Source organism: Vidua macroura, chromosome 3 (genome assembly GCF_024509145.1).
Source record: "Vidua macroura isolate BioBank_ID:100142 chromosome 3, ASM2450914v1, whole genome shotgun sequence".
Lineage (NCBI taxonomy): Eukaryota > Metazoa > Chordata > Aves > Passeriformes > Viduidae > Vidua > Vidua macroura.
The window spans coordinates 31232857-31252022 of NC_071573.1; the positions used below are offsets into that span (position 1 = coordinate 31232857).

Genomic DNA, 19166 nt, shown 5'->3' on the forward strand with positions numbered 1-19166 from the left:
AAGCTACATACAAGTAATATCCAAACATTAATGTGCCTTAACTTACACAAAACAAGCAGATTTTGCAAGCAATTGCAAGAAGAAAAGCATTCTACTTCCACAAAAGAAACTGCAACCTCATTTTTATGGGTCTGACAGTCTGTGCCTACTCTCATATAGCCTCTGGACAAAGGCTTTAGTTTAGTATCAATCCTCAGTACAAGTTCTGAAAACACTGCTTTGCTAGTATCTTTATATTTAACGTGTTTTACAGGACTTCAGGAAGAAAAGCTCATTATAGCTTGACAGTCTGGTTTTAAAAAGTGCTTTTTGAACAACATCCTGCATATCTGAAATTAGTTAAGAGATAGTATTGCATATCTAAACACCTGTACTCAGAGATAGGGGTTCCAAGCCCCAGTGCTATCCTAGTTAAATATTCTTTAAAGAATTTGAGTAGCAAGTACATCTTTGACCAAAGTGAGCATTGATGTGCCAGGAGCTGGAGGCTGCTGGTAACAAGATTCTTCCAAGAGAAAAAGCCCATGCTTTCAGGTGGAATCTTGAGCTCCTGTATCTTATTTATCTTCCTTTGAAATACAGGAAAGCATTTAAATTAAAAAAAAAAAAAAAGTAGAAATAAAGTTTGCCAGACTGTTATTTCTGCTGAAAATAAGCACTTTTTTTTTCTTAGAGATTGATACTATATACCCCACACCCAGCCTGTTGAAAGCAGAGGCTGTGACTGTGAGCCAATTGCTGCTGCCTTTAGTTTCCCCACCTGAGGAATTGTGTCCTCCTTACAAACTATTTCTTCCTTATGGGCACCTTTTCAGAAAGCAGTAGGACTTACCTAGTAGGAAAACATGAGCCTGCAGGGTGAGGCACTTTCTAAATACCCTTAAGGAATTAATTGCTCCTCCGTTAAATACTGTTCAGTATCAAATTATTGCCAAATGGAGAGATGGAAAGGATAGCTCTATAGGAAAGGCTTTATTTGGAAAATACTTGTACCAAGTTGGGTTTTTTCCTTAAGTATGTCCCTTAGTTTTTAAGGTTAACAATGTGTCACTAACAGATTCAGCTCAATTTTAAATGCAGAAAAACTACCTTGAATTGATGGGGGAGGAAGGGCTCACTTTAATACAGAAAGTAGCTGAAAGTTAGTGTAATGTAGAACAACAGTGTGTCTTACTGGTAACATTTCTAATAAAAATCACTATTAAAATACCCAGAGTTAAAGCTTAAGAGGAGACAAAAGTTTAATGATGGAGTAAACAAGTAGAGTAAAAACAAGTACATTGTCAAGGACTACAGAAAGTTTCTACACTTAGTCTTCAAAGTACAAAATACAATAAATACATGAGGCTCTTTGTAAAAAGAGGAATCTAAAACTACAGTTCTGTTACAGCACACGATATTTTGAATACATAGAATTTCTAAGATGCTACAGCTTTTTTAAAAGTTATTGCTTAATGGATTGGTCATGTGGTTGTTACTCTTCAGATGCACTTCAAGTTTTTTAGCTTCTTTTAACAAACATTCTGCTTTCAGCAATAAGAAGTTGGGTGCTGTGCACATACTTCAATTTCTCCCATCTGGAAAAAGCCTCAGGATAAATTTGGACGAAGCCAAGTTGTCTGTTTCACGATGATTCCTTCAATGGCAAATTCAAAAGGTCCTTGTATTTAATACAGAAAAGAAGTGAGACTCTCTTCTGCCATGTCTGAAGACAGCCGGGTGGGTACTTGAACATAATGGCTTGATTCGACCAGAGGCAGCAGAATTTCATTTGCTTGTAAGCATTATTTAATATTGTACAATGCCCTCATCCATTTGGTAATGCATCAATCCTTCATTTGTTTTCAAAGCACATTTTTCATAGCTTTCAAATAACATTGTCATTGAAATAAGTCTCATGATATTGGAACCAACACAAAATGGACTTTTTTTGCTGTAAGTTATCCATGATTAGTACTTCAAGAATCTGGCTTCTGTACTATTTCATGCCAAGCTTCTTTGTCTAGGTTTAATCCTTGGATACAGCTGAGGGTAAAACAGAAATGAGGTTTAAAATTTTAGTACTTTAAAAGGTTACTTTTTTTAAAAGAAAAAATAAAGGAACAAGAACCCCGTCTCTTTGGTGCTACAATTCTAATGTAATCCATAGTAGCAAAAAGCATACTTATAAAAAACACCCAGGGCACTGACAAATATGAATTTAGCAGTGTTAGGGAAGCTTAAAAAATATCAACTGTGTCAGTACAAAAGGAAGGTATTGAACAGCACATAACTGAGTACTTTCTGCTCTACCCAGACGGATGGGCCAGGAAAAGCACGTGGCTTTGTAAGTCAACGGGCTTCTGTGTTCAGTGAACTGTGGAATTGTTCCCTGTTTTAAAAATGGGACCAGAGAGGTGAAGTCTGGTTTGCTTTCTCTCACCCATCAGCTTTTATGGCAGTATAGCTTTGGGCAAGCTGAAACATCTGTCTGCAGAAGGACCATGGAAGTGGAGGAGCTTTGCTTTAGAGAGTGGAGGGGAGGTGGCCAGTTCCACTAGTGAACTAGTGAACTAGTAGGAAACTGGTCCCTGCCAGCCTGTGGCCCCTGGGCCATGTGCTGCTCACACAGCCTGGCTGTGGGAAATGAATTTGTAAAGAATTCTTAAAATAGAAAGCTCACATAGTCTTGTACATCTGTATGCAAACACTGAGATAAGGTGTGTTGATTTCGGAACTAGATTGAACTAGAAATAAGTTTCAACAAGTTTCAAAATATGGCCTTGCAAAAAGACTAGATATTTTAGAGAATTAGAACTGTGAAAGATGCATTGTAGCAGGACTGCGTGGGGAAAAAATAGAGGTGGTTGGTGTTAGAAGTAATAGCAGCATTGTGTGGCAAAAGCTAATAGGCTGAAAAACATTTATAAGGTATTGTAACCAGGAAATAGGTTGGCTTCTGATGGAATGGTGTTGAGTTTTACATCTCTTGTATCTCACTAATCATCAAGACTGATAATGGAATACAATCTTTTAAAACACCTCTCAGTTACCCCATCTTTGTAAACTGGGAAAACCTGGTCACACACAGGTGTGCAGGGAACAACTGACAGGACACAGCCTGGGACAGCACACAGCAGGGACAAGGTGCCTAGGAAGTTGTTGGCTTCCACTTGGAAGGGCTTGGGGAACAGCTGCTGTTCTGAAAAGCATGGCCACTGGCATATGAAAATAGGAGGCTATACTTCATCCAGTTAGGAAAGATGAATCCTCCATGCTCTAAATGGCAATGCAAGCTGTCTACATCACAGCTTAAAGCTCTCCTTAAAGCTGCCCCCTTCTCTCTTTACCCAGACTCTGGCTTTCTTCTTTTCTCAGTGACTAAGAAAAGGCCAATGACTTCACCACAAGTCTGTCTCAGCCTGCTGTGATTTCACCATTCTTAGAGAGGAAGTCAGTTACAGTATCATAGCACCTGACAGTGTTCAAAAGACTCCCTTTGACATGACAGTGTTATCTTACTAGCTTAGGGAGCTGGGGAGTCACTAAGAAGGGTAGAGCACTGATACTGGTAGTTTTTATTCAGTACACCTGGCTGCAAAAGGATAAAGCAATTATGATAAAAATAAAAATACATTAATCTACCAAATGCTTTCCTCTTAGGTGAACATCACCGACTAGAATTCAGCTGCTATATTAAGAGACCAATAATTGCTTTGGAGAATCACCACAGTGCCATTTCAGTGGCAGCACAAGAACAACTGAACAGACACAAGAGTGCCACAGTTAATTAATACTGTGTAGTTTTCCCCAGAGATTCTGTTTGGACTGTGTTGTGCTTACAAAGGTAAGTTTTGATCCCCAGTTTAATCTGTGCTGCCTTGTACTTTTTTTTCTAGAAGCACAGATGTTCCTTATGCTCTTACACACCTGTGCTCAGGCTCAAAGCACAAGCCTATGAACAAGCACTACATGCACAATTCACCACAGGGCAGGCAAAAATCAAAAAGCTGCCATTTTAACCTTACTGTTCAGGGATGGTGGCTGCTCTCAATTTAGAAACGTTTACTTTGGAGAGGGGGAAAAACTGAGCAGGAGTAGTATGTTAGGCAGGATTTTACAGTACATGGTGTGTAGGCCTGACCTGGAAATGATACAGACATGAAAACTGATTTTGCATTAGATACGAGTTGCTTTGCAAAATCCAAGCAGTGTAAGAGTAAGGATTATCTGCATGAGGAAGGAGGCTCAGCCTCTTTCAAGCATCATACATCAATCAGCTAAAATTCACAGTGGTTAATCTTAGAGAATGTCTTATCTCCAGCACCAGGGCAACTAGAATTGCAGAAAAAAGCTTAATGGAATTTTTATGTATGTGTCCATCTGCCATTGTTTTCTAGCAACTCAGCTATGAGGAGAAATACAGGGACATAATTGAAAGGATCTTATTAGTACACTGTTGCTTTTAATAAAAGGCAATACAAAGGGTGATGAGAGAAGGAGAAGCCATTCATGTAAGGCCTTGGACATATGGTTAAAGGTTACTTAAAAAGCACAGGAGAAAACAAAGATCTGCCTTTACTGAGCAATGTAATCTGTTTTCCAACACTAGAAAAAATGATAACCTAGATTTTTGCAGTGTTTATCTCCTTGGATCAAAAAGTGCCCTGTATACACAGCGAAGGACTCATGACTCACTCTTCATGCAAGTTTCAGTTCTGAAGGCCCTTTGTGCCAGTACATTGCTTTTTTGAAACAGGGAAAATTCTCAAAAAATCACAGAATATCCTGAGTTGGAAGGGACCCCTCCAAAGAATCACTGAGTCCAGCTCCTAGCCCTACACAGGACAGTCCTAAAATCACCCCATGTGCGTGAGAACATGCTCAAGAAAATCTTATTCACACATCATGTTTAGATGAAAGAGGCTTTTTTCCTCTAAGGTGGTGAGACAAAGCTGGTATCAGGGCATGCTGTGTATAGCAGGGTGGTGATACATGTTCTTTTGGGCACCCATTAATCTGTGTTAAGTACCTTAAACAGAGGGTGTTAACCCACTCTGCCAAGGTATTCAGCTCCTTAAATAAAGATGGAGAATGTCATCTCCTTCCTATTGACTCTTAAAGCTGCACCTCGATGCAAGAGATCCAAGGAGAATACAATGCTGTGTACACTCCACATCCTGGGGTGGCGTTTTTTGGCTCTGGAAGCAGCCAGGACTCACCCCTAGCAGGTTTCGGGGCACGTAGCCCTCCTTGTCATTGAGCCGTGCCCACCACCACTCGATCTCCTCCTCATCCTCCCGGCGCAGGATTGTCATGCAGTCTCCTTCCTTCATGGACAGCTCATCATCGTTCTGAGCCTCGTAATCCCACAGCCCATAAATCACTCCTTTGTTCATGATCCCCATCTTCTCCTGCACTCCTGCAACATTGCAAACACAGAGCAGCTCAACTGAGAAGAAAATACATAAATAGAAAGGACAACAGGAGGGAAGACTCCTTTATTCTTACTGGAAGACAGTCCAGGGAAAAAAAACCAAAATTCCTACCTACTTGGCGCCATATTGCCTACTCAGAGCTGGCCCTGGAAGAAGTGGCCTTGTGAAGTTATTTACAGCAGACAGATTCCTTCCTTAAACATGCTCAAAAAATACAAGGCAAATGGGGAGAGCAGCACTGACTGATAAAAGGTTATATTTTTGTGTCCATGCTTTCTAGACCTAAGTGATGAGCAAGAAACTTTCTGTACTCTTAGTACAATAGTAATCTCTTTCTCTCAGAGGGAGATAGCAATACTTGCTTGGGTTGACCCCCACTGTCATTTTGATGCTTGTGGTGTCATTTGCCACCTGGGTAATTTTATTTCAGAACTTTAAAGCAAGTTGCATCTCAGCCCCGAACCTGAGAGATTTGCCTGCTACTCTACAGCTGCTTTTGGTTATCTCAGCAGTTCTTCATTTCTAACACTACTTTTATTTTTTTTTTCTTGTTTTAAACACTGCCTTCAGAAACAGAACTCTGTTAAATTATTTCCAGACCAAGATGTTTTGGAGTTCACACATGTGACCTGCAGGGTTATTCAGAACTTGCTCATTTTACAGCTGTAGCCAGAGATGATACTCTTCTTTCGGTACCCATTTCCTCAGCCTCTAAGCACAAAACTGGAAAAGGTATCTCAGTTTGTACACCAGTTGATTTTCTCTTCGGTAATTATTTTAAAATACTGAATTCTACTGTGATTTTTTTTGGTTGGTTTTGGTATTTTCAGGAGCAGAGAGTACACTGCACACTGTATCACAAAACTTGTCCTTTCCGATTTCATCACGTGCCTATTACCACCTACATCTGCTCAAATCAAGTTCTTCACTTCTGCACACCAGCTCAGCACATAACATTAAATTACTTCCAGTGCATGATAAGCTCTGTGCAGAGAAACTATTCCCTTGCTTTGCATTTGGTATAATTAGAGGTTTGGCCAAAGCTGCGCTCTGCTCCAGGTAGAAGGGAAGATTGAGCACTGAGCATCAAAGTAGATAAAGAAGATTCACACACTGCATGTGGTGTCCTAAAGGGGTGTTTGTAGTCACACCAGGGTAGTGGGGCAAACAGAGTCAGCACAGGCATTACATTTAAGAAAGTGAAAATGTCCATACTTAAGCAGCATCAGGCCTGTCATTTAATCAATGCTAAAGGATGACTAGTTTTATTTAAATCTACCTGTACCTCTTACTTGATATTGGACATCATTTACAACAAAAAAGATTAGGTGAATCAATGAATTACACCAGGGTTTATTAGCTTAATAATGAGGTTAGAGGGCCAGGTTTTAGTGCAGTTCTGGAAACAAATACACATTCTCAAACTTCTTTTACAGAAGCAGTTTTAGGCAGGGAATAATTTCTTACAGTAACTACAGGCAAGCAGAACCAGTCTTAGCAATGGGACTAATTTCTGATGGAACAATAAGTTTTTGGCCAGTTTTTCCAGATTGAAACCACTGAAACTCTCTCTTGATGGTATTGGCTGTTCAGCTACCGAAGCCTTACAGTTCTTTCAGGACCCATGAAAAAGTGCCTCATAACACAAGAAGATTCCCAAACTCAACAGAAAGCAGAGTATCAAGTGAAATCACCACATAGCAGGCCATAAAAAAACCCCACAAACAAAAAGAATGGATTTCTTCATGCTGTATATAATGAGACCACGGACCTCCTTTCCACAGGATCTCATGAGCAATTTACCTGAATTTAATAATTGGACAAATTCCTGAAAGAAATCCTTCAAGAGCTGTTCAACGCAAATATACCATCTCTTAATTCATATCTGAATTAAAATCAGTTTAAAATATTAGACAAGTATTATTTTTTCACCTAGTACTGCAATCTTCCTTGGGTATTTGGTGTTGATGACCCCCCTCTGAGTCTGGATACAAAACCAAATTGAATTTTGTTTAGCCTACAAATTTTGATGCCAGTTAAAAAGGCTTCCTCCCTTTACAGAGAAAACTATATATTTGGCACCAAACACACAGTTTCCAAGCTTAGTGAGGATAGCTGGACAGACTGTTTTGAAATCTCCTGGCTTAGGAGCAGCTTAGAGAAACTCAGCTCTCGCCTGTGCCACAAAAGCAGAAAGGCAGTTTTACAGCTTTTTCTGCTGTGTTACACTGCTGTTACTCTAACCTCTTGCAGAGAGATGACACACCAGCTGGTGCGTGCATACAAAATAGAGAAAAGTAATTTAAAACCTCATTACACACAAAACATACAGTAATGTAAAACCTCACTGACTAATACTCATCACACCCTAGGGGGAATTCATTTTCTCCATTCAAAGATAGTATCTCTGTAGCCTTACTATTTGAATAAAATCTAAACTTAATATGGGATTTCTTTTTAAATGCAAGTGAAGAAAAAAGTGAGGAAGGTAAAGTCAAATTCAGTGTTTACTAATATCCATCGAGGCAGGAACTTGGCAATACCTTTTCTGGTTCTAAGATGCACATTAGGAAATACTCATTTCAAGACACCAGGTAACAGCTATGAACTGCCTACTGACATATCCATACCACTTTTGTTTTCAGGTAAAAGAAGTTTTTATGTGGCAAAATTCACCTAACTGGTGTATCTCTCAATGCACATGCTTCAGTCAAAGCTTTTAATATAAAGAAACCTTCTGTTACTCAGATCTCCCTCCAGAGGGTGAGTATTACAAAGTTAATGGAACTCATGGAAGTCCTCCATGGAACTCATTCTGTGACAGGAAGCTGCTGAAAACTTCTCTCTTTCCAAGACGAACGTGGCACAGGTACCTAACTTGAGTGTGCAAGTCACCCCTCCTCATGCACAAATGAACTGAGAGGTGGCAGGGGAGCCCCTGGTGTGCTCCAGGACTCGGGATGGCACTCACCATACAGGAACTGGGAGCACTGTGTGTAGCCTTCCTCCATCTCCTCGCACTTGTCTGCAGCCGTCTGCATGTCGCTGTAGGTCATGGCAAAGACCGCAGCCCCCGACTCCACCAGGAACTTGCACACCTGCACGTTATTGCAGGATGCTGCACAGTGCAGAGGGGTCCTGCAAGGCAAGCACAGAAGGATGGCACTTCACTCCCACTGCTCACAGAGTGCTCACAGAGCCCTGGGAGCAAACAGTGTCCATGCCTGCAGGACCTGAGCAATAACCCTGCCCTGCTGAGCGCTGCCCAGCACAGCACCTCACCCAGCATGTCAAGAGCAATTGCTTTTCACAGGTAACAGGAGCTACTGAGAGCTGCTTGAGCCCTAAAGCTAAGTTTCCATACAGATCTTCAAGTTATTCTACCTTTCTGTAATCTATTAACATTTTAGGAACATTCATTAAGGCACTAAAAATTCAACGATTAATCAATATTGAAAACCCACTCAGAAATCTTCCTGACATCATGCCTCTTACAATCTAGATAACTACTACAAGATTTGACGTCATGACAAGCACACATAATTGTGATAGCCCCTTAGGTTGAGGGAGCACAAGCATCTTTATTCCGTTTTAGACCTCAAGCACTTCTGTTATAGGCAAAAATAACAGTAAGATCACTACCCCCTGCACCAGCCTTCCATAAATAATCTCCCTAGTTATTTGTAAAAAGGATTTGTAACACATTATCAGCTGCAAGACTTGCTTGAAGATTATGGTTTTCCACTTCATTTTGGTTTCAAGTTGGCTGATTATTTGACAAAGAACTGGGGAGAGTTTGCAGGGCTAGATAATGCCCAGAGCACAGGTAAATTATAGGTTATCTCACAGAGGATATTGGGAATTTCAGCATAAGGCTCATTATAAGCTGTCTTCAGTATCTCAAAGAAACAGAGCAATTTCCTGACAACTGTGTCCACCCCTACAGTATTTTTTCATACAGGGAATATTGCTTTAATTTCCCTATTTTCCCATCTGCACAGTCCCATATGATGCCCCACAGAGAACTGCTGTTGCTCTGCTTTGGAAAGAAAACTCATTGCCAGCTCCTCAGGAGAAAAGCAAGGGACATTCTGAGGGACTTGCAGCAGCTCCTGAGTCCTGACTCTTGTGGAGATCATCCATAAGGAGCCACTTAATGAAATCCTTACCATCCATCGCTGTCTGCAGCGTTCACGTTCACCCCAAACTGCACCAGGAACTTCACGATTTCCGTGTGCCCGGCACACACAGCGTTGTGCAGAGCAGTAATTCCTTCATCATTGGGCATGCTAGGATCTTCCACCTGGCCAGCCAGAAAGGAACAATCACATTCAGGTGAAACTCTCTGGAGTAAACACCTCTTCTCATACAAATATCCATTTTATTATTCTGAAATATGAATTTGTGCCGTATTTCTAGGAAGGACAAGAGCAAGAAGGCTACAACCACTACCAATTTTGCACCAAGACTCATATTTAAGCTTGCAGTCTCCCTTTAACAGTGTGGTTCAGAGAAACAGGATCTTGATAAGTTACTAAAAGTACTTTCAATAAATTTCTGATATATGTTTATTTAACTGTGAGCAAAGTTCACATGGATTTTGCCTACCAAATTATCTGATGATATGCCAGACAGGGAATGAAACACTACATAAAAAGTGAGAAAAAAGGTGTCCTGCAAATTTATAGTCTTGAAACTAAAAATCCACTGTGGATTTAATAGACTTAAAATCAGCCTCCAAATATGATCACTTTGAACCAGTGATGCTTGTGGTGTCATTTGCCACTGGCAGGAGATTTAATCTCCTCAAGAACAGATCTAGGTTCTGCACTAGTCCAGAAAAGCTATGACTTCCCAGTTTCAACCAGGATTGGAATTCCTTGTCTCACAAATTAGCATTTGTACCTCATAAATTATTCTCTGCACAAGGTCAAACTCTCCCTCCAAAGATGAATCCAGAAGCAATGCCAAGGGATTGAATTTCACTCTCATTCCGTGGCCAATCCTTTCGGAGCCGGTCTTACGCAAATTCGTCCTCTTCCCCTGTGAAAAGGTAACACAAGTTACAGGCACTTTTTTTCCTGGAAAGATGATGAATGCAAAACTGCTTATTTGGGAATGGCAGCAGAAATGATCAACTAGAAAAGTGTTTAATATGATATTTATAGTATTTTTTACAGATCCCCAAACACATTATGAATGTATCAGGTTAAGCATGTTATGAAAGATCTCTGCCTTTATCTCTGGACAAGGCCATTATTGAACTCTCATACAGAAGTTACCTTGATCAGACATCAACAGAGTAGTCAAACTACCAAAGATCAGGAAAAGATGCAATTTTTTTTCTTGTTGTTTGGACAATTTTACCATTAACTCTCATAGCTGTCAGACAAACCAAGCAGCACCCTCCACAGAGTACACTACTTTAAATGCTGATCTAAAGTTCCTAACATTTTTCTAAGTATACCAGAGGTTAGCAGGAGCAAGCAGTGATGGAAAATGGTTTTGGGAAAATACAGAACCAAGTGCAGAATTACTTTAGATGCTCCCATTGATGCTGGAAACCAAGTATTTCTATAGCTGAGTTTGCACCCATTCCTTTAGGAAACGCGCTCGCATTAGCTCAGCGCTCGCCCAGCTGCCTGGGCAGCAGCAATAACACTATTCATGAGGGTATGTAAATTTCTGACAGATGTCCAGGCAAAGATGACTAGAACTGACTGATATTCTGCAAGAGCAGGCATGTGGAGATACGATATTTAAGTAGAGATTCCCATGAAATGCTCTTCTGCCTGTAGATTTGTATGTAATATCAAAAGTAGAGGCTTTTCCAAGAGTGAGCCTGACAGAACAACCCACGGATTTAAATATGAAATCAAGAAGTTGGGCTGGTTTCTTCTCATCATTGCAGAATTACTACAAAACCAAGCAGAAGTGAGTTCTCACAATTCAGGAGCTCCTACCACTCAAGTTTCCTTGTAAAAGGGAGCAAGAACAAAATCTTTAAAGCATGAACACATGAAATGTCTACTCCATGCACAAATTACAAGGTTAAAAAGCACATTTAAATGTTTTAACTCCTCTGCACTGAAGTGATAGAGGAAAAAACCACTTTCATGTATCAGGTTATGAAAACTGTTATCAAAACTCTCCTTTATAGGTTTTTAAAGAAAGTCTTTGAGAAACCAAAAACATTAAGCATTTTTGTTCTGCAACAGTGAGATAACATCATACCTCACACAGATACAAACTTGCAAAATAAAATAGTAAAAAATGCTGCCTCCTCCCAGTCCCAAGAGACTCCATTTTGATGCAACTTGAGAGGAGACTGATGGTAAATGAGATTTCAAAGAAATTCAGGAGACATTCAGTAGAAGAAGTACAAACAGCTGATATCTACAAATGAGTTTTTTAGATAGAAACTAAAGAAATCTGTTCCTACTTAGTTTTCAAGAAAGGCACATTCAGATAAACAAATGCAATCCAGGATTAAGAAAATTAGTCCCCAGCTCATGCTAGCAATAGTGGGAAATGCTTGTGAAATCTGTATCTGTACCTCAAAGGAAAAAAAAAAAAATCAGCTTTAATTTCTCTTAAAAAGGAAGTAAAATCTGGGTGTAGGCAGACTTCTAGAAGGAAGAATTCTTTACAGCTCTGTAGAGTTTTACTATTTGTGTATTCCATTCGAAACTTTCCATTATGTCATTAATTCTAGGGACAAGAGAGACTTTTCATTACTGTCATGCAGTCTGGAGATAAAAGCATCACACAAATAGAACAGATACCAACAGAGACTGTTGCAGACTGTGTGACTGTTCTCCCACATCTGCCTGAACTCTACAACACAATGGACAGGGTTTATGGCAGCACTTGAGAGGACTTATTGACAGGGAACCCCAGTTGTAAGCTAATACTTACAGGAGGCAAGGAAAACTGTCCAGTAACTTCAGGAGGCCTCATATTGAATGAATCCTCTCCCAAACTCTCTGGTTCCCCTGATGGATAGGGAGGTGGTGGGTACGGAGGATATTCTTCCATGTACACCTCCAGTGGCAGTGGAGCTTCTAGGTTTGGCTCTTCTGGTTTGGGCTGCATGAGTTCATCACTGTCCGACACAGCTTCAGGTACAGGGTCCAAAGGTACAGGGGGAAGAGGAGCTTCACTCTGCTCTGCTGCTGTACTTTCTGTCTCCTCAGCAATAGCTACTTCTGGCATGGAAGCAGCCATTTCTTTTTCTGACTCTGTGCTTAGATAAGGATTTGGGATTTCCACTGGGCTTTCAGGACTGGCAGCTGATGCTGTCTGTTTGGAGGGATGCGAGGGAGCTGAGATAGTCTCCATTGCAGCCAGAGTGGTCCTCTGATACAGCAGCTTCTGAATGTTGGGGCCGTTAGGCCCCTCTGGCTCAGTAATAGAGCTGCGTTTCTTCAGCGGTCTGGGCGCATTGGACAGCTTCTTCCGCAGCGCCTCCAGGTCGGCGTCGCTCTGGTTGCGGTAGGGGTTGGACAGGAAAGGCAGCAGCTTGGTGGGGCTCAGGGGACGGGGTATCCGCTCTGGTTCGTGGTTCTCATGAGCAGAGGCTGCTGTTTCCATCTCAGGCTCTGGGCTGCCTGGCTTGCCCTGGAGGTTGGAGTAGATGTTCTCAGTCTGCAGAAGCTGATTCTGTACCCCAGCTCCTGCCATCACAGGCTTGCCATACACTGTGGAGCAGTTCAGAGAGGGGTCGGGGGGAAACAAGTTTGAGTATTTGATCAACAAGAGAAAAACAACAAAAAGGTGAACCAGGTTGTGTATTCTTTGTGTAGGGCAAAGAAGCAGAGTACAAAAAACCTGAACAGAACTAATCTGGTACCCAGATAGACCACTGGTTATCTTGCAAACCCAAGACACACATTCTGCACTTCTTGTTAACACTCTTACACAGCATGGAAGATCCACCTAAGATTCTTACAGCTGCCCTCACCCACTTAACTCCCCTAAAGAACAGCTTCATACCCACAGACCAGGTGGCAAGAACATTTATCTGAGGTTTATCAGACAAGAGAGGGAGAGAGCCACATACTTACCACTTGGGAAGTGTGGTCCTCTGGTCTGTGTCCTTGTCAAAGCACTCTGCACTGCCTGCTGGAAGTTCTTCCCAGGAGTCTGCTGCTGGGTGTACATGCTGTAAATGGAACTTGCAGCCACAGTCTGAGGCTTTCGAAATGGTGGCAGTGAAGTCTCTTTGGATGGCTGAGGAGTAAAAGGTCTCACAGCTGCTGCTGGGGGACTCTCCTGTTTGGAGGAAGGAAGAATTTGATCCTGGCTAGAGGAAGAACCTGCAGGAGGTACTGAAATTCTTTGCTGTATCTGCTGAGAAGGATGAGAAGGCTGCTGTGCCACTGGTTTTTGCTTGTTCCCCGCAGCTGCAATAGCCAAAGGCAGCTTCTGCAGGTTTCCATCCAGCTTTGTATCAGCAGGTTGCAGGTGACTGGCTTGACCAAAGTAAGGCAAGTTTATCTGTTTTGGTTTAGTGGGGACAGGTGGTGGCACCTTGGTTACATTTTTATTGGTTGTCTGAAAGACAAAAAAAATCATTAAGATAAAACAGTAAAACATGATTTAGGAGTTCTGCTATGAAGGACCAAAGAGCCTCAAAGTATCTTATGTCTACTACTTCTGTAATAAGGTTTACATCATCACTGAAAATAAGAAGAAACTGCTTGAAACGTTTTGTCATCACTGATATTTTTAAATACTTTGAGCCAATTCTCTTTAATTCTTTCTGTAACAGGTATGTTTAAAACAGTAGCAATGGCAGGGCAAAATAATTTCTCTAGAGAGATCAGACCCTCTGTTGGCAAGAGGCTGCTCTCTAACAAAGCACCTCTCATCCCCAGTTGTAGGCTAGTGCACCCCTACCTGATCAAACTGTGCCCTCATGCCAAAATTTAGGTGTAAAGGTGCTGCTATCAAACATCTGAAGGACAGTGTTGCATTAAAGAGTGAAACAAGTATGTAGATGATTTTGAAAAAAAAACCAAACAAACGTGCAAATGCCTCTTTGTGTCTTTGGGGGAAAAGTACACACTCATACAAGTAATACAGCCACAGATTCCCAGCACAGTGACTGTAGAGAATGATTTGGAGTAACCAATTGCCATTAAAAGCCTAAGAGTTTTTTTCTCAGAAGCAGTCTTTTAAAAAAGCTGGCCTCAGTACTTCTCAGAGCTTTCTGCCAGCCACATTAGAAGAGCTGTGGGTAAGCCCTGGCAGATGGAAGCAGCAGCCCGGGCTCCCTGCATACCTGTGCTTCCCGCAGGAGATCCTCGCTGCTCTGGTTCTTCCTCAGCGTGCCCAGCCCAGCAGACTGGTCCACAGAGTCAAACATGGAGAACGGACGCACCTTCTTCTCTCTGTCTCGTAAAAAAGTTTCTCCTTCAGCTGTTGTTGAAGAGAGAGGAGACAACTTTCAAAAGGGATGGCACAATTGTAGGGGTGAGAGTCCTGCTGCATGCAATATTTACCACAGTGTATGCAGGGGATGCTTTTGGCATCCATCCTATCTCTGCACTAATGGCCCCTGGGCCTGTCAAATACTGAATTATGCAAATTCAATAGGGGCATGTAAGAAGGAACTAGGATCTTCTTCACCACCTGATGCAAGTTGTGGGTTTGGTTTCTTTCTTAAAAACCCTGCAACACCATAGCAAAGCAATGGCAATATTCTTTGATTTTTTTTTTTGTGCTTTCAAATGAATTCTCAATTATTTACTAAAGCATTTAGAAGAGAGGTATCATCAACTAGATTCTCCGAATTTTAAGATTAGCCAAGCACACAAGAACATACCTTGTCCTTCACTTGTCACAATTCCTTTTCCTGAAGTCAAGGCTGATCCTTGATTGATATGATTGTCTGTATTTGAACTACTCCACTCAGGGGCAGATGGGGAAGGTTTTGCATTGGGGATCACAGAACCTAGGAGAGAATAAGTGGAACAGATTAAGCTAGAATAGTAATTTTTATTGACTTACCACAAATATTTCTTTTTTTCTGTTAGAACCAGGTCTAGCCAATGTAAAAGTATCACATAGAAGTTAACTGCTATAAAACCTACCATTAGAGATTTTCATTTGTTTGTTTTAAAAAGAGAATGCAAATGAAGCTCGAGAACAACTACCAAAAGCAGCAACAAAACTGTTTGTCATAGCACAAATCTGCACTTAAAGCATTCAAAAAAAAATGCTTGATTGGCTTCTTTCCAGTTAGTAGGAAACTTTCCTTGAGTATCTGTGCCAAGTTAAAAGTGATACAATGTTAAGTATAAAAAGATACATTGTGCAAAGAAAAACAGGATGGTTTAAAGCATAGACAGACTCTGCCAGGTATAGCCAAAACAGGAGAAAATTCATCTGTGTGTTTAATGTGCACATAGGGTCTGCATTAAAGACCTGTGATCTTTACATTCACTGGAGTAGACATCCAGATCTGCAAAAACCACTAAGAAAATGCTTGCAATCTCCTATTAAGTATTTCACCAAATTCTCTCTACTAAATTCTAAATAACTTAAGTAATGTTAAATTCAAACAGTAATAATAAGCAGCAGCAGAAAATTTCATTCTGACAAAGTACCAAAAACTCTCTCTAGGAAAGCAGTCCTTTTGTCCAAATGCTAAAAATAAGAAGTGATATTTTAGTTCAAATAGCTAACCACCACACATTCCTCTAGCAAAAATTCAAATTTTGTGTGGTCTAGAGCTTAAATTCTACTCCAGTAGTTTTAGGATCAGCAAACCAAATAAAAAGAAACAATCCTCCATTCTCCAATACAGCAAGTGACACTTGCAACAGCTTTTGTGCAATGGTTACTTCAGTATCTGCCAGAATTGGAGATGGAGGGAGGGAGATATAAAATAAACAGAACTATTCTGCAAGCTCAGTCTCCATTTCTTGCTTTTGGGAAGATCAGTGTTTCTCTTCTCTCCCAGCTGAAAAGTGAGTCTTCTCCCAGGATAGCACAGAAGAGATATTTACAACTCTCTAAAAGTTTCTTTGGACTTCTCTTACTGAACTGAACTGCCTCTCATAGGAGAAAGCCACAGAGAGAAGCCAACAAATCTCCATTAACTCTCCAAGTAGGAGAGGCCGAACCTCACTCTTCAGCAAGTCAGTAACTTCACTGCTATTTCTGCGCTACAAGCAGCCACCTCCTTTGTAAAATCTGTTACATTGGTTAATCCTTTACGTGTGTCATTTCCAAAATGCACCATCGGAATACTTGGCATTGCCAGTTTTTAAATCCAGGCTACCAGGTTACCAGGCATGTACTAAAATAGCCTATAGAAACTCACACACACTGTTGGATAGTTCTTAGGGGAACTTTAAAATAAATAATTACTTTATAGAAAAATCCTCCTATAGTCCACACTGTATGACAACTCAAAGTGCTCACTGATAGATTCACTTCATTTTTAACATTGAATCATAGAAACTCAAGTGTTCATAAAATATATATTCACTGGTACAGGAAAAATTGCAAGTAACAAGACTGACATCTCAAGTAACACTTTGCTTAAAACAGAACAAAACATCAAAACAGAGCTGTTAGGTAGGAAAACAAAGCATGTGTGGACAAGAAATATTAACTGTAAGCTATTACCTGCAGGAGCTTTAGCTTGTGAACTGTTCCCAGCTCTCATATTGGGCAGTGTTTGTGTTTTCAGTGGCCCATCAGGTACCTGCAAAGCTTGTGTCCCATCTGAAAATGCTGGCTTCACCAAAAGCTCAGGTCTGGAAGCAATACGTGGCATAGTAGAGGACTGGATATAAGGACCTACTGCTGCGACTCGGCTTGGAGCAGAAGCCACCGGCTGTGGTAAATTGCCATCTGAAGAAACCTTGGGGGAAAAAAGAATATGTAAAGAATTTTATTCTGCAGTATCCATTCATAGAGTTTGTAAAAGAAGTAAAAAAGAATAAAACAAGTACTGATACTCCAGTATCGAAAGTGCTTTTTTGAAACAGCTCTGAGAATTATAAAGCTGAGGTAGTAATAGCAAAAAAAACCCCTAAAATAAAACTCCACGACAACATAAGACTTCTTGTCTGTAAAGAGTAAGTAGGTTAACACTAATGTACCATGAAAAGGACTTTAATAATACAAGACTTTCACTACATATGGATAAAGACAACAAGTCTAGCATCTCATCAACCCTCCCCCCAAGCAAGTTTTTACTTCAGGCTGTACAGACAAGACACAGAATTAATGTTTTAGTTACGAAATAGCCCACACTTACTGGTACATTCTCTTTCTGTTGCAGAGCTGCCTTTTTCTTCCACAGCCGCTCGCGCAGCTCATTAACACGCTTATCCATGACTGCCACCTCCAAGTTGCGCTTGTTCAAACACTCCCTCTGTTGCTGCAGCTTGGCATTCTGCTCCTGGTTCAGTTTGTTCCTCAACTGAATAAATTCACAAAGCAGTGGGGGAGGAGGGGAAAACAACCAAAATAAAAACAAATTCACTTTCAGGATCGAGGACAGGAAACCGTTGGAAAGAGAAAAGCCTTCTAAAAAGTCAAGTCATGTTTTCCCTCCAGAGGAAACTTTGGTTAGTCTCCAAATTTTGCAGAAAGGAAAGGTACAGACAGTGTGTGCTCCTTCCCCTCTTTACCTTAAACCCAGCACAACTACCCCTCCATCCTCAGCATACAGGCTGTCCCACACAGCCCTGGCAGGAACAGGAGCAACAGGATTTCTTTCAAACAAGGTAAGAAACAACCCAACCAACTTTGAGCCCAGAGGAGCTGAGGGTCATGGGCTGGCCTCCCATTACCTGCAGCTCCTTGTAGAGGCGGTCGAGCTCAGCTACAGCCGACTGGTTGTCGTGGTAACCATCAATCCGGCCGTTCTTCAGCATCTCCAGTTGCCTGGTGAGCTCCTCCACTTTTGACACGGCCAGCACCAGCTCGCGCTGCTTTTGCTGGAACAGGCTGTTCATCTGTTCAATCTCCTCCACTGCAAAGAAGGGCAGAGCACAATAGCTGCCCTGAGAAACAGCCCAGCGTGGGCTGCTTCCAAGGCAGCACTTAAGGAGACAGAGAGCGCCCTGCCGGCCTCCAGAGCAGGGCTGCTCAGCCAAACCCACTGCCCTGTCACACCAGCTCTTCCTCTGAGCTCTGGCAAATGCAGGCTCACTAGAATGGTTATGGAAATTTGGTCTACTTCGAGAGAACTTTTTTTTTTTTTAAAGCTTTCTAAAGTATTGAAACAAAACCACAATGCCAGACTAAATTCATCTGGAGAAGCCTAAATTCACTGAATGCTGAATTCAGCAGGAAGACACTCACTAAACCACAAGACATATTTATGATATTTGGAACTCTGAATTTAGGTCATAAGAACTCAGTGACAAAATACCCAAGCTGTCATATTAAACAAAGACTTCAGAGGGCTTTTTCAGGTCTATTACAAACATCTTTCATCAGCTGCTCCCAGTGCTGAAACTGTTCTATTGTAGAATGAAGTTTAAGGAATCAGTAAGAATTCAAGCAAGTACCAAAATCAGACCTGCTGGGGATGGTGCAGGAAAACAGATTCACATGCTCCAAGATCTTGTATTATTCCACCATCCTTCCAAGCCTTAAAACATATGTTTATTTTGTGCAACAGAACCTAAGCAGAAAAGGGATTCTCTGACAGAAAAACACTTATGCTTTATCTGTCAACCAAAATGCTTCCTACTAAAACAACATATTTGTGTTTTCAGT

At 41.1% G+C, this 19166-nt stretch overlaps 1 protein-coding gene across 1 annotated transcript in view; it reads right to left on the bottom strand.

The window, feature by feature from the left end:
- Nucleotides 1–1216: 1216 nt before the first annotated feature.
- TP53BP2 (tumor protein p53 binding protein 2) overlaps nucleotides 1217–19166 on the bottom strand; it is a 51962-nt gene continuing 34012 nt past the window's right edge. Inside the window, exons 7-18 of the mRNA XM_053974183.1 lie at nucleotides 18233–18414; nucleotides 17695–17859; nucleotides 17058–17295; nucleotides 15247–15375; nucleotides 14704–14840; nucleotides 13484–13973; nucleotides 12336–13117; nucleotides 10323–10460; nucleotides 9587–9720; nucleotides 8389–8555; nucleotides 5202–5401; nucleotides 1217–2025 (exon numbers count right to left, since the gene is read on the bottom strand). Coding sequence (XP_053830158.1) covers nucleotides 1984–2025; nucleotides 5202–5401; nucleotides 8389–8555; nucleotides 9587–9720; nucleotides 10323–10460; nucleotides 12336–13117; nucleotides 13484–13973; nucleotides 14704–14840; nucleotides 15247–15375; nucleotides 17058–17295; nucleotides 17695–17859; nucleotides 18233–18414 — 2804 coding nt within the window. The 3' untranslated portion in view covers nucleotides 1217–1983. The remainder of the gene's footprint in view (nucleotides 2026–5201; nucleotides 5402–8388; nucleotides 8556–9586; nucleotides 9721–10322; nucleotides 10461–12335; nucleotides 13118–13483; nucleotides 13974–14703; nucleotides 14841–15246; nucleotides 15376–17057; nucleotides 17296–17694; nucleotides 17860–18232; nucleotides 18415–19166) is intronic.